Below are 13,477 nucleotides of genomic sequence, written 5' to 3' on the forward strand. Positions count from 1 at the left end.
CGCCTCCATATTTGCATACGTGTCCCGATTGGCCCGCGGCGGCCGGCCCCACCCCCCGGAGCGGGCGGCTAGGGAAGCGCGGGGCGGACCCCGCCAAGATGCAGCGGCGGCTCCGGGTGTCGCCGGGCGGGCGAGGGGCAGCGCGGGCCGCAGCCGGGCATTGGGCGCCCGCCGCGGGCCCCGCGCGCTCCTAGCGCCCCGGACGTGCGGGCGGACTCCGGCCGTCCTTGCCGCCGTCCCGGCCGCCGTCCCCGCCCCCCCACCCTTTGTGCCGCCGCCGCCCGGGGCCCCGGCCCCTCAGGACCCCGGCGGGGCCGGACCTCGGCGGCGCGCCAGCTCCGCGTGGGCGCCCGGGGGGCAGCCGATGGCGAGGGGGCGCGGCGCGGGCGGGGGCGCTGCAGCCCGAGTGCGCGACGCGGGAGGCCCGGCCCGCCTCCGCCGCATTGTCCCGGGCCCCGCGCCCCGGCCCTGAGCCGCGCCGCCGCAGCGCCCGCCCGCCGCCCGCCGCCCGCCGCCCGCCGCCCGCGGGGCCATGCGGAGAGCCGCCGGCATGGAGGACTTCTCCACGGAGGAGGAGGAGCCCTGGTACGACCAGCAGGACCTGGAGCAGGGTGAGCGCGGGGGGCGTGGGTGCGGCGGGAGAGCGGGGCGCGCCCGGCGACCCCTGTCCGCTTCTCCATTGTTGAGCAGTATCACCCCGGGGAGGGCTGGGCTGCACCCGGAGCGCGGCCCCCAAGGGTGATGCGTCCGGAGAATGGGACCTGGAGAGAGGGAACGCTGCCCGGGGAGACCGGGGCCAGACCCGCGGGGACGTGCAAAAGTGGGGGGAGCGGCCTTTCTCTTTCCCCGAACCGCAGGGGTGTACTTCACCCAGCTCACCCACCCCCTCTTGGAGGCAGGGACCGTCCAGGCGCCCCTGGTATTGTTGGGGGCCTGAGTACTGGCTGGAAATCTTTGAAGGCCGAGAGGTGGCTCCTTGGTTATGTTTTGCTGAGAGGAATGGTGTGTGTGTGCGTGTGTGTGTGTGTGTGTGTGTGTGTGTGTAGCGGAAAGTTATCCCATTCCAAATCCAGTAGCACCCTTCCCTGCCGGGATTCCTGAGCTCTAAGACTCCCAGAAAGTTTCCCCAACTCCCTTACCCTCTACCCAGGGAGCGTATAGGGGTTTGGGGACCCTGCTGGCTAAGAAGCAGCAAAAACTTGGAGTCTCCAATCTGCCTTCCTAAGGGAAAGGGGGTCCCCTGGCCCTTTTGCTCCCAGTCCTCTCCCAGATGACTCATGGTTCAGAGGGAACCAGGTTTGGGATTTCTGAGCAATGCACCACACTAGAGCCTCAGTAAAGTGGGAGCTGCCTCCCCCACTCCCATCTGAGGGTAGAGAGGGTGGCTGGAAGGGGTTTAGAATCTGGTGATGAGGTGGCCAAGGTGACATCACTCCAGGCAGGGGGCGGAGCTGTGGGACAGGAAGGAGGAGGAGACCTAAGAGGGTCAGGGCCAAGGTCTGCTGGAACAGAGTCAAATCCACCCTCTCTTCCCCCAAAGTGCCTCGTTCGTGGATGGTTAGAGCTGGAGTGGCAAGGAAACATGTCCAGGAGAAGTGACCACCGTCACCCAGCAACCCAAGCGAGTGTGGACACAAGTCTGGTTCAGTGTGTACTAACACCCCCTGCTCTGCGTCGGCATCCACGGGGGCCCCGGATGCCTAGCTTTGCCCTCTTGTGAGACATCTGCCCAGATCCTGGAGTCTTTGTGTCCTGGCCCTGACCCACATCCCCACGTGGCCAGATTTGTTGGTAGATGGGACTGTCCTTATACTCAGAAGCGTGGGTTAATCAGAGCCTCTGGGGGCCAGTACGGGACTGGGGGTGCTGGGCTGAACTCTGTCATACTCTGGAGTCTACCCTCGGCCTCCCTGCTGGAGTGTGACGTCCAGGACTGGCTGTGACACTTTCCTCCCCCATCCTGGGCACCTCTCCCTCTCAATTTTGCATCCCACAAACACCTGTCAGGCTGACACTTAAGTGTCCAACACCATCCTGGGAGCTGGGAATAGTTTCAGCCCTGGCTTCCTGGGTGCACCCAGGCAGGTGGAGGTGGGCCTCTAACCGAGTGTGGGTGTTAGGATGCCGTGAGAGGGCTTCATGGAAGAGGCAGGCCTAGATGGAAAAATTCGAAGCTGAGCGCCTGGGAAGATGGCTTCCCCGGAGGCTGATGCTGATATTGCTGCTGTCTCATTTCATTCCTGCACCCCTAACAAAGTCTCTGGCACGGTGCCCGGCCCAGATGTGGGAGGAAGGAGCCAAAGAGTAGGGGTGGGAGACGACGTGCTGCTTCCGGAGAGCAAGAAGTGTCGAGATTCCAGCTGCGCTGGGCAGCCATGCTCTGGGGCCAACTTAGGGGATGGCCTCATTGGTCTGCGGCAGCCAGCCTTGTCTTGTGGCCCCAATCGTAGCCAGGACCTGGGAACAAGGAGGGAAACCAGAAATGAGGCAGTGTCGGGAGAAATTGGACTTTTTGACCAAAAACAAATGCCCACTCACCCTGGGCGAGGGCAGAAGGCCCTCTTTCTGCAGTGAGAGCAGAGACAGAGGGCCTTCTGCTAGCAAATTCAAAAAGGTTTATGCAAAGGTCCCTCTGAGCTGGAGGGCGAATAGGGGCTGCGTGAGCATTTTAGGTGGAAAGGATGCTAAACCAAGGTACAGAGCAACGTGAGAAGACCACACACAGCTAGAAAGTAGGAGCTATCTAGAGTGGCAGGGGTGGGTTCAAGGGAAGTCTCAGGCATAGCTACTGTAGCACCACCTCCTAGAGCCCGGCACAGAGAGCCAAATGGCGGGGTGAAGCGTGAGCCGGAGACCGGCTACATTGGGGATCAGGTGCCTGTTGCATCCCACTTCTCTGTACAGTCCCCAAATTCTCCCTTGCCCGGCTGCTCCCGGGTTTCCTCCAAGTGGCTCAGGAGGTGTTTTGCTCAGCCAGCCTGGTCTCCCCTCATATTTGTTTCCCCTTGTCCTGTGGGCAGGTCCCAATTCTACTTTCCAGAAGCTTGTCCTTCCAGATGCTATTTGACTTGCACTATGTTCTGTCCTAATAGAGGGAAGCGGTTGGGACAAGCAAGGTCCTAGATCCTCACTGTGTTCCTTCTACCCCATGACACTAGCACCTGTAAAAATAGAAAATGCCATTGATTGTTAGGCACAGGCTCTCTCTCTCTCTCTCTCTCTCTCTCTCTCTTTCTGCCCACCTCCCTTCTTGACCTTGGACCAGGCATGGCTGGCCCTGTGGTATGTCTTTCCAGGCTGAGAGAAGGCTGCTGAGTCACAGATTTCAAGTCCTGGATGCCTGACCTTGAGTCTCAGCCTTGGGCAAGAGCTCTGACATGGCAAGGGGAGGGAGGTGCCCGAACCCCAATTGTGGGAACCCAGAGTTCCTGAGTTCGGGCCCTGAAGGTAAGCAGGAGCCCTGCAGCCCTGCCAGGTGGTAGATTGCCTCCTCCCAGGTGTTTTACCTTTGTCTCCATCCCCTCCCCGCTCCTGTACCCTGTCCCTTTCCCACCTCTCTGCTCCAGAGTCTGTGGGGCCCCACCCTACCCCAACCAGTGGGGACAGTGGAGTTTCAAGGTTTTTTTTTTTCAAAGACATCCCCTTGCCCCCCAGCCATTCTCTGTCAGGCCTCCAGGGCAGCAATGCACATCAGCAGATGCTTAGAGGACAAAACTGCTATAGCCCACTACAGGAGACCCAGAAAACTCCAGGATCTATGCAGGGGAGGTGCCCATTCAGACTTAGTACCTCCCCCGAGCTTGGTCCAGTGTGACCATTAATCTTGCCATGACAGGCAGTTTATTACTCCAGCTTCTACTTCCTGCTTAGCCAGCTCCCCCAGGCCTCCCCTATCCTTGGTCCAGGGGGAGGTGCACCCCCCGGGAACCCAGAACTATCACCAGCCCTTTTCTAGCCTATGTACTTTCCCCAGCATTTGGCTCCAGGCAGTCCCCTGCTCTGCAGCTTCTAGACTTCTCCTGTGATCCCTCCTGGCAGCTTTGACCAGCTTAGCTTGCATTGTGATCCAGTTTCCCTGAGAAGGTCTCTAAGATTCTCCCCCACCCCAAACAGCTTCTATTGTGTTCCTTTCCTCTCCACCCCTGAGTCACTGGGTGGCCTGGTTACATTCACTGGCTTCACAGCGCAAGCTTCTATGTCCCTGGTTTATAGTGACTTGCAGCTGCCCCAGCCTGACGGTAGGAATACACACGCAGCTCAGGTGCTTACCTGGAAGGAAGAGCATAACATGCAGTTGTTCTTGCCCTTTCCTCAGCTTGGAACCTGAGGTCTTGAGCTCTAGGTTAAGCTACAGAAACTCCAAGCAGGTGACCCCTGGAGCTTGTCCCCCAGTGCCAACACTGGCGGTGGCATCAGTAGCAATGGCCTCTTCACAGTCCACCTGACAGTTCCCAAAGGAGAAAATCCTGATGACTGTGGCCCTCTGTTCTTTCTCATTTATACCTGAGTTATTTGATACTGTTTGGGGATGAGTCCAACGTTCACCATCTTATTACAGAGAATAGGAAGATGGTATGGCTCCCTCGTCACAAAGTAGGGGATGTCTTGCTGGGCTCCCGAATTTCCACCAACCACTAAACATTACATAGGGCTGCAGTTCTATGATGCTCACATCAAACTTCACACTTTATAGACGGACACCTCTGGAAGCCTTCACACTTTTTAGACATTTGCCAAGCTTATAGTTAATAAATTCATATATATCCCCCTTAGTGGTCTGTATCAGGTAACCAGTTTTTCTTGCCATCATCATCATCAGAAGTGAATTGCTCAAAGCTGAAGGTTTTTGTCTGAGATTTATATGATTATTTCTTTTAAGATTTTATTTATTTCAGAGACTGAGGGGAGGAGAAGAGGGAGAAGAAGAGAGACAAGTAGACTCCACCCTGAGTGCTAACCCCGTTGTGGGGCTTGATCTCATGACCCTGAGATCAAGACCTGAGCCAAAACCAAGAGTCGGATGCTCGACTGACTGAACCACCTACACACTCCTGATTTTTTTTTTAATGGATGTTTAGGAAAGTAGCTTTTGTTTTCTCTGGCTAAGTTATTGCAGCCTTGCTCCAGGATAGCAGCTTTGCACTCCACCAGGAAACATCTTCGGGTGACATCCGGGCACAGGGCGCCACTCATGGCATAGGCCCAACCTGGAGACTCCACTCTGGCTGTTTGAAAACCTTACCTTTATGTGTGGGAGCAGACTCCAGGCTTGTTCTTGACAGGCAGCTTGGCCTTTTGTCCAGGCCCCATGGCTAGCCAGGCCTTCTAGTTTCCATCAGGTGATGTCAGTCCGATCCCCAGCCTGGCTGAAAAAGAGCCCGAGACTCTGCTCCTATGCCCACTGGGAGTCACTGCTCTCCTGGGCTCTTCTAAGAAGAAAAGGCCCTTCCCCAGACCTGGCTGGTGCCAAGCTAGGGGCTCAGCTGAAACAACTGTATTTATGAAATTCACTGGGGGGGGGGGGGGCTAGAGAGACCCTCCATGCCCTGGGGAGTCTAGAAGGATCACTGTCTGGACAGGGAAAGCATTAAAAACCTGAATCCCTGGACCACATCGGCCCCAGCAGAGTTGCCTTTACACATCGTGATCTGGATTTATACCATCAGCCTAGATCGAGGGCTGTTTTTTTGTTTTTGTTTTTGTTTTTGTTTTTTGGTTTTTTTTTGATCGAGGGCTGTTTTAATGAACAACCTCACGGGGCAGTCCCGGTGGCGCAGCGGTTTAGCGCCGCCTGCAGCCCAGGGACCGAGTCCCGTGTCGGGCTCTCTGTATGATGCCTGCTTCTCCCTCTGCCTGTGTCTCTGCCTCTCTCTCTCTGTCTCTATGAATAAATAAATAAAATCTTAAAAAAAAGAAAGAAAGAAAGAAAGAAAGGAAAAGAAAAGAAAAGAAGAGAAAAGAAACAACCTCACGATGGGAAAAAGACCCAAGATTTCCCAGACAGCATTTTTTGGCAGAATGATTCAAATAGGTCTACTCTGTGTCCCGGTGATTCTGTTTCTGGGAAAGGATCTTCAGGATGTAGGCAGTGATGTGCACCAAGATCTATGTACTGTAAGTTTTAGTACAGTTTCTTTTTTTTTTTTTTAAGATTTTATTTGTTTATTTGAGAGAGAGAAAAAGCACAAGCAGGAGGTGGGGGAGAGAAGGAGAGGGAGAAGCAGACTCTGCACTGAGCAAGGAGCCACCATGGGGGTCAATCCCAGGACCCAGAGATCATGACCTGAGCTGAAGGCAGAGGCTTAACTGACTGAGCCACCCAGGCTCTTTTCTTTTTTTCTTTTTTTTCTTTTTAAAACAGCTTTACTGAGATATAATTTATACACCAGGTAACTCACTTACTTGAAGTGCACAGCAATACAACAGTCTCCACATATTCACAGTGAGGTCATCCCTACTGTCTGCTTTAGAATATTTTCATCATTCTGCTTAACTCTTCTTAGAAATAAAAGAAATAATAAATTTTCCCTTGATAGTAATAATATGCTATTCCCTTTGTTTCTAAGAAGAGTGAGGCATATATTTGGAGGTATATCTACCCCAAATGTCTAGGTACCTCATATAACTCCAGACCCACTAGAGAGAATTCTTAGGGATTCCTCACCTGCCACTTCCTCTTAACTCTTCCTCTTCCCCACCACACAGCCCCCCTAAGAACAGGCTAGATCCCCTCCCAGCCTCTCTGACAGTGTTCTTTTACCTTCTGCTGGGATGGGGAAGAGTAGGTTCCAATCCTGTAAGGTACAAGAATCATGGCTGCTTGGGGGAAGACGATGATGGTTTTGCTGCCCAGGGAAAGGAAGTTTCTGAGAGGGGCATATGTCACCAGAACCAAACGGTACCCAGCCAGAGCCAGGAGACCTGAATTCTGCTTCCAACATGGCTATAACCTTGAGCAGGTCATTCTTCCCTCTCCCTCTCCAGCCTGTCAAATACCACTCACACGCACATGCACATGCACACATACCGCAAAATCTAATACCCGGCAAGCCTTTCTGCTCCCTTTCTATCTCAGCAAGATCCTAGTCACCCTTCCAAACCCAGCTTGCAATGCCCATTTCCAGAGGCTCCCCCTGGCCCCAGGAAGAGTGATCTCTCTTACCTATCATCCCAGGGCACTTACCCCATGTCTGTTGATTCTCTTAGCTCACTCATTCTTTCTTTCAAAGATTATTTGTTTATTTATTCATTTATTTGAGAGAGAGAAAGGGAGGGGGAGAACATGAGCTGGTGGGAGGGGCAGAGGGAGAAGGAGGCTCCCCACTGAGCGGGGAGCCCGATGTGGGGCTCGATCCCAGGACCCTGAGATCATGACCTGAGCCAAAGGCAGATGCTTAACCGACTGAGCCACCCCTCGCTTATTCTTTCAGAAAATATTTACTATGCACCTGCTCTATGCCGAGTACTGTTCTAGGTCTTGGGATATCAGTGAACAAAAAGGGCAAAACCTCTGCCCTGTGAATTTACAGTTAGTCGGGGGGAGATGAATGAGAAAAATGAGCAAATGGCTTGGTAAGTTAGATGGTGGTATGTGCTGAGGACAAAAATGAAGCAGAGAGGGAGTGGGAGGTGGGGTGATGGTGTGATTTCAAATCAGTGGTTGGGGAGGGTCTCCTGGAGAAGGTGACAGTTAAGCACAGATTTGAAGATGGAGAGGGATGAACCCTGGGAGTGTCTGGGGAGAGGACATTTCAGACAGAAGCGACAGTGCAAAGTCGAAGCTCCTGGCTTGCATCCCCTCCCAGGCCTGGAGGCTCCCTCAGGGCAGCTCTATGTCCCAGGTTATCTTGGGGTCCGCAAAGCATAGCCCACAGTGAATGCTCAGAACATTTATGGAAGTCCTCTGAGCTCGTTCAACTGTTCACTGTTATTCTCACCCTCTCCACTAGACTTGCACTTGGCCGCGGAGCTGGGAAAGACACTGCTGGAGAGAAACAAGGAGCTGGAGGAGTCTCTGCAGCAGATGTACTCCACCAATGAGGAGCAAGTGCAGGAGATTGAGGTGAGGGGCCACATAGGCCCTGCCTGTGCTCCCCCACCCATTAAGGACCCCTTGGCCCACGGTGCCTTTGTTCAACTTAGAGAAAGATGCTCTCTTAGCAGACACAGCTTTGGCCCAATAAATAGCCTTGTGCAGTTCACAACTTGTACAACTATCCCAGGCACCCCTATCACACCACCATCTTTACTCCCCACTCTGCGGCAGACAACTTCCCTAAAGCAAACGTGTTCCCAGAGGTGGGAAGAGGTCCAGGTGAACACATTTCCCCAACCCTGTTCTGAAAGGGTACTCAATCTTCTCCCCTCCAGTACCTAACCAAGCAGCTGGACACGCTACGGCACATGAATGAGCAGCATGCCAAAGTGTACGAGCAGCTGGACCTGACAGCCCGAGACCTGGAGCTGACCAACCAGAAGCTGGTGCTGGAGAGTAAGGCTGCCCAGCAGAAGATCCATGGGTGAGGGCCGGGTGGCAGGCTGGGGGGCGAACGAGGGAGAGGTCAGGTCGGGTTGCATGTGGGCATATGATCCAGTGGGTGTGACTCGTGCTCTTTCTCCCAGAAGCGCAGGCCTGGGGACCTGGGATGGTAGTGAGATTGCCCTTGTCACTTTTGGGCAGTTTCACATTCAGGCCACAATCCCTCTTAAAGTGCCAGCTCCACACCAGGCTCTGTTTAGGCGATGGGGATACAAAGAGACTGCCCCACCCCCTGGAAGCTCACAGCCCAGGAGGGAAGGCAGGCATGTAAATATTTCATCGTGGTGCAGCATGATAAGTGCTTAAAGGGTGGAGGAGGGACCAAGGTGACACAGAGGAGAATGGTCAGCTCAGCCTGGGAGGCGTGGGAGAAGGGCGTGTCCTTGGGCACACAGGGAGTTCTTGTCTGACCTCAGCACCAGGCAGCAGGGTTGCCCATCTGTCCCCAACTCCAAGTCCCTCCGGGGGCACTGCAGTAAGGAAGACTGGCCCCGTCCCCTTAAAGCCCCTCCCATGTGTGTCCCCCACCAACTCACCCCACCCTCCCAGGCTGACAGAGACCATCGAGCGCCTGCAAGCCCAAGTGGAGGAGCTACAGGCCCAGGTGGAACAGCTGCGGGGTTTGGAGCAGCTGCGAGTGCGACGGGAGAAGCGGGAACGCAGACGCACCATCCATACATTCCCCTGCCTCAAGGAGCTGTGTACCAGCCCGCGGTAGGTGAGGGTGCCGTGGGGTAGGGGGGCAGTCTGGACCCTGCACCATGTCCCCAAGTCCCAGAGGAAGGAGAGGGTGGGCACCAGGCAGCAGGTGGGAATGAGCTGATGCATCGTCAGGCTATTGGAGGGATGGTCCTATTGCCATAAACTGTCAGCAGCTGGCATTTACTTGAATCCTGGCTGCACGCCCACTGCTTTTAGTGATTTCACTCCGTGGCAACACAGTGAGATATGTTTTATCATCCTCACTGCTCAGATGAGGAAACGGAAGCTCAGAGGTTAGGTGAGCTTATCCAAGGTCACCCCATTAATAAGCTAGAATTTTAACTCGGGAGAAGTTAACACCACACCTTTCAGTTCCCATTAAATCTTTTTTTCTTTTCTTTAGAGAGGAAAATGGGGAGAAGGGACAGAGAGAAAGAGGGAAAGAGAATCTTATGCAGGCTCCATGGGGGCTAACCAACTGAGCCACTCAGGCACCCCCAGTGGCTCAGTCGGTTGGGTGTCTGACTCTTGGTTTCAGCTCAGGTGATGATCTCATGAGTCTCATGGGTCCTAGATGGAGCCCACGAGGGGCCCCCACGCTCAGCGGGGAGTCTGCTGGAAGATTCCCTCTGCCACTCCCCTCCCTGCCCCGCCCCACCCCGCCCCGCCCCACTCATGCACACATATTCTTTCTCCCAAATAGGTAAATGAATCTTTAAAAAAAATTTTTTTTCAAATACATACTCTGTACTTAGTGAGTGTTTCAATAAAGGTCCTGGCAGGAGGCAGCTCCTTGCAGAGTAACCCCTGAGAAGCGATTAGTGAAGAGGTGTGGATAAAAGTGTAGGGAAACAACAGGGACACTGCAGTACCCCAGGGCTGTAACAGCAAGAGGCTGTTACCATCCCCAGGCCTGAAGGGGCCAAGGGGAGGGAGGTTACTGGAGGCCAGGAGGTGCTGTGTGGCCGGCACTAACCAGGGAAGGAGCCTGGGGAAGACCTTCCCCGACCTCCCTCTGCTCTTACCCTCTGACTCCTGGTGCCTCTGGCTGGTTGAGCTCAGGAGAGAGCAGAAACCTTGGCTGAAGCAGTTCACTGTGGTCAGCCGGCCAGAGCAGAGAGCAGGGAGAGAAAGGGCAGAGAGTGGATCTAGAGGGAATAGTTTCCCCAGAGGCGGGGAGAGATGTTAAGCATGGGGAGCTACCCAGGACCTTGGCCTTGACCTTGACCTGATGTCTGGTGGCCCCCTCCCAGGTGTGAGGATGCCTTCCGCCTGCACAGTTCCTCCTTGGAGCTGGGTCCACGACCCCTGGAGCAGGAGAACGAGCGGCTGCAGACCTTGGTGGGTGTGCTGCGTTCCCAGGTGAGCCAGGAGCGGCAGCGCAAGGAGCGGGCGGAGCGCGAGTACGCGGCGGTGCTGCAGGAGTACTCGGAGCTGGAGCGGCAGCTGTGCGAGATGGAGGGCTGCCGCCTCCGCGTGCAGGAGCTGGAGGCCGAGCTGCTGGAGCTGCAGCAGATGAAGCAGGCCAAGACCTACCTGCTGGGCCGGGAGGACCACCTGGCCGAGGCCCTGCTCGCGCCCCTCACCCAGGCCCCCGAGGCTGATGACCCCCAGCCCGGCAGCGGGGACGACTCTGCTGCCCAGGACGGCGTCTCCTCTCCGGCCGCCTCCCCGGGCCACTCGGTTCGCAAGAGCTGCAGCGACACCGCGCTCAATGCCATCGTGGCCAAAGACCCAGCCAGCCGGCACGCGGGCAACCTCACGCTGCATGCCAACAGCGTGCGCAAGCGGGGCATGTCCATCCTGCGGGAGGTGGACGAGCAGTACCACGCCCTGCTCGAGAAGTATGAGGAGCTGCTGAGCAAGTGCCGGCAGCACGGCGCTGGGGTGCGGCATGCTGGCGTGCAGACCTCACGGCCCATCTCCCGAGACAGCTCGTGGAGAGACCTTCGTGGGGGTGAGGAGGGCCAGGGGGAGGCCAGGGCAGGTGAGAAGAGCCTGAGCCAGCACGTGGAGGCCGTGGACAAGCGGCTGGAGCAGAGCCAGCCAGAGTACAAGGCGCTTTTCAAAGAGATCTTTTCCAGGATCCAGAAGACCAAGGCCGACATCAATGCCACCAAAGTCAAGACGCACAGCAGCAAGTGACCCCTTTCCCGGCCTGCAGCCTCCCCCAGGGTCAGGCCATTGGGCTCCTCATGCCTGGGCCACGCAGCCTCTGGTGAGTGAGGGAGCCCACCAGCAGCAATATAGCCTAGTGGAGGCTGCGCTCTGGCCCAGGGAGCATGTGGGGGACGTAGCTTGTTCTCTGTTCACTTGGGAGGTGGTCAAGGACCTCCACCATCCTGCGTCAGCCTAAAGACGCAGCTAAGAGTTTCAAAGCCAAACATTCCCACTCCCATGGGGATTCCCAGCTCCCCAGCCCTTGGCTTCCCGACCCTGGGCCTTGCTCGCAGATTTGTGGCCAGGCTTCTCTGAAAGCCATTCTGGACCACTTGGCTTTTTTTTTTTTTTTCAAGGTTCAGTTTTTTTGAGAGATTTGCAATGCAAGGTCTCCCTGACCCCTTGCCACAACTGGAAACACTTGAAGGGGGATCCCAGAGCCAGCTGTTGCAGGTTCCAGGGGTCTCCTGGACCACCCACTGCTTCTCCCCAGCTGCGACACGCTGTCATTCCTTAGCATCAGCTAAAGGGTTCTGACCAGGTCAGGGACAGCCCCTGCCATGCAGAGCAGAACACCTCAGCCAGGCCCCGAGTGCCCCCCACTCCAGCCACTCCAGCCCTGGTGAGGCGGGCTTCTCCCTGGGGACCCTCAGCCCACTGCAGATCTGTAGCCAATCAGAGGAGAGGAACAGGGAGCCCCTCGGCTGCCATACATGAACAGTACACCCTGCTTCCCTCAGAGCCAGCCTCCTCGGGTTCCAGCCCTGGAAATGCCTTCCGGCCATTAAGCCTTCCAGGAATCTGGGCAGTAGGGAGCCCCCATCTCTGCACGCCACCTCTGACTTGCCAAGCTTGGCCTCTGCCTGCCCCCATCTCAGGGACCATGATGTGTCTCATTCGCTCCCATGCTCCCCACAGGCCGACCCCCGACCCCTCCTTAGATCATGCCTGCTGCCCCCAGAATGTCCCAGGCATATGCCACCAGCCAGTGCTCCCAGCATCTGCCCCTGCCCGTCCCCACTGGGGACTGCCCAATTCCCACCCTATACTGAACAGTATTGAAATGGGACCTGGTAGGGAATGTGTCTCCTCTCTCCCATAAAATGCTGTTCTTAAACCTCCCATCTTTTTTTGAGGGGTGGGGGTTTTAAGGACCCAGCTGGGTCACAGGTTAAACCTTTTGTTAAGGCTTCAGAAAGTCCAGCTTCAACTAAGAGATGTCCAGGCCCCCAGCTTGCCCTGAGCATTTCTCCAGGGTTTCCGGTTCCTTCTGCCACCCACCCTGAGATCCTAGAAATCAGAGGAGCCACACAGCCCAGTGGAAGGCAGCAGCCCTGGCCTCTGTGCTGGGAACCCAGCAGGGACCTTCATGCCTTACCTGTTTCTAAGGGGTAAAGGGGTTTTCTTAACAAGCATGCCCGACCTCCCTGGAGGCGCTTACCCTGCTCTCTGGGCGGCACTGTGATGAGCGCTGTCGGCTGGTCCTTCCGTTCACACATCTTGGAACCCTTTGTCCTTTGGAGCTGGGCAGCTCCCAGCCCTCCGTGTGTCTCTGTCATCTAGGGTGGAGGGGGTAGGGTGGGGAAAGGGCTCCTGCCTGTTTGCTCCCCAGTTCTGTAGCGGCCGACCAGCGTCACCTTTGAAGTATACCCGAGAGAAATATATTTACAAATGCTTTATTCTCTTCTTTAATAAAAAATGCACCAGTATTCTAAAAGCAGAAGTGGCCCTGGAGCCATGGTCCTGTCTTTGTGCATCTCACATACCCACTGTACATCATCACACAGCTCTGGGGATTGAGGGCAGAGGGGAAGTCCCAAGCCTCACTCCCTTGGGATTTGCAGCCAAACTGCCCAATTATTGAGGGTGTTATCAGGGAACTGGGCAGATAAGGGGTGGTGGTGAAGGAAGTAGATTCCAGGAAGAAGGGGTAGATTTGCCCACTCACTCTGCCTGTCTGCTCAGCCCTTCAGGGAGGAAGGAAGATGGGTCTGGAATAGAATTAGTAAGACTGGATTTCCCACCCCAGTGCTGCAGTGAAAAAAATAAAAGCCACCCAATCCCCGAAAGTAAAAG

At 55.7% G+C, this 13,477-nt stretch overlaps 1 protein-coding gene across 2 annotated transcripts; it reads left to right on the forward strand.

Moving 5' to 3' along the window:
* Window positions 1-386: 386 nt before the first annotated feature.
* On the forward strand, window positions 387-13,121 carry CDR2L (cerebellar degeneration related protein 2 like). Of its 2 annotated transcripts, none has more exons than XM_041726570.1 (5): window positions 387-611; window positions 7,950-8,062; window positions 8,371-8,519; window positions 9,089-9,253; window positions 10,495-13,121. In XM_041726570.1, the coding sequence occupies exons 1-5, from the start codon at window positions 533-535 to the stop codon at window positions 11,384-11,386; spliced, it is 1,398 nt and encodes a 465-aa protein (XP_041582504.1). In that variant the 5' UTR covers window positions 387-532; the 3' UTR covers window positions 11,387-13,121. The 2 variants fall into 2 exon arrangements, with proteins under 2 accessions (XP_041582504.1, XP_041582505.1); XM_041726571.1 differs by lacking the exon at window positions 387-611 and adding an exon at window positions 634-3,447.
* The last annotated feature ends 356 nt before the right edge of the window (window positions 13,122-13,477 follow it).

The sequence above is a fragment of the Vulpes lagopus genome, chromosome 12 (assembly GCF_018345385.1).
Source record: "Vulpes lagopus strain Blue_001 chromosome 12, ASM1834538v1, whole genome shotgun sequence".
NCBI classification, from domain to species: domain Eukaryota; kingdom Metazoa; phylum Chordata; class Mammalia; order Carnivora; family Canidae; genus Vulpes; species Vulpes lagopus.

Coding starts and splice junctions, on each gene's coding strand:
- CDR2L (XM_041726570.1), top strand. CDS start 533: ATGCGGAGAGCCGCCGGCATGGAGGACTTCTCCACGGAGGAGGAGGAG. Junction 612..7,949: donor CCAGCAGGACCTGGAGCAGG/GTGAGCGCGGGG, acceptor CCTCTCCACTAG/ACTTGCACTTGGCCGCGGAG. Junction 8,063..8,370: donor AGCAAGTGCAGGAGATTGAG/GTGAGGGGCCAC, acceptor TCTCCCCTCCAG/TACCTAACCAAGCAGCTGGA.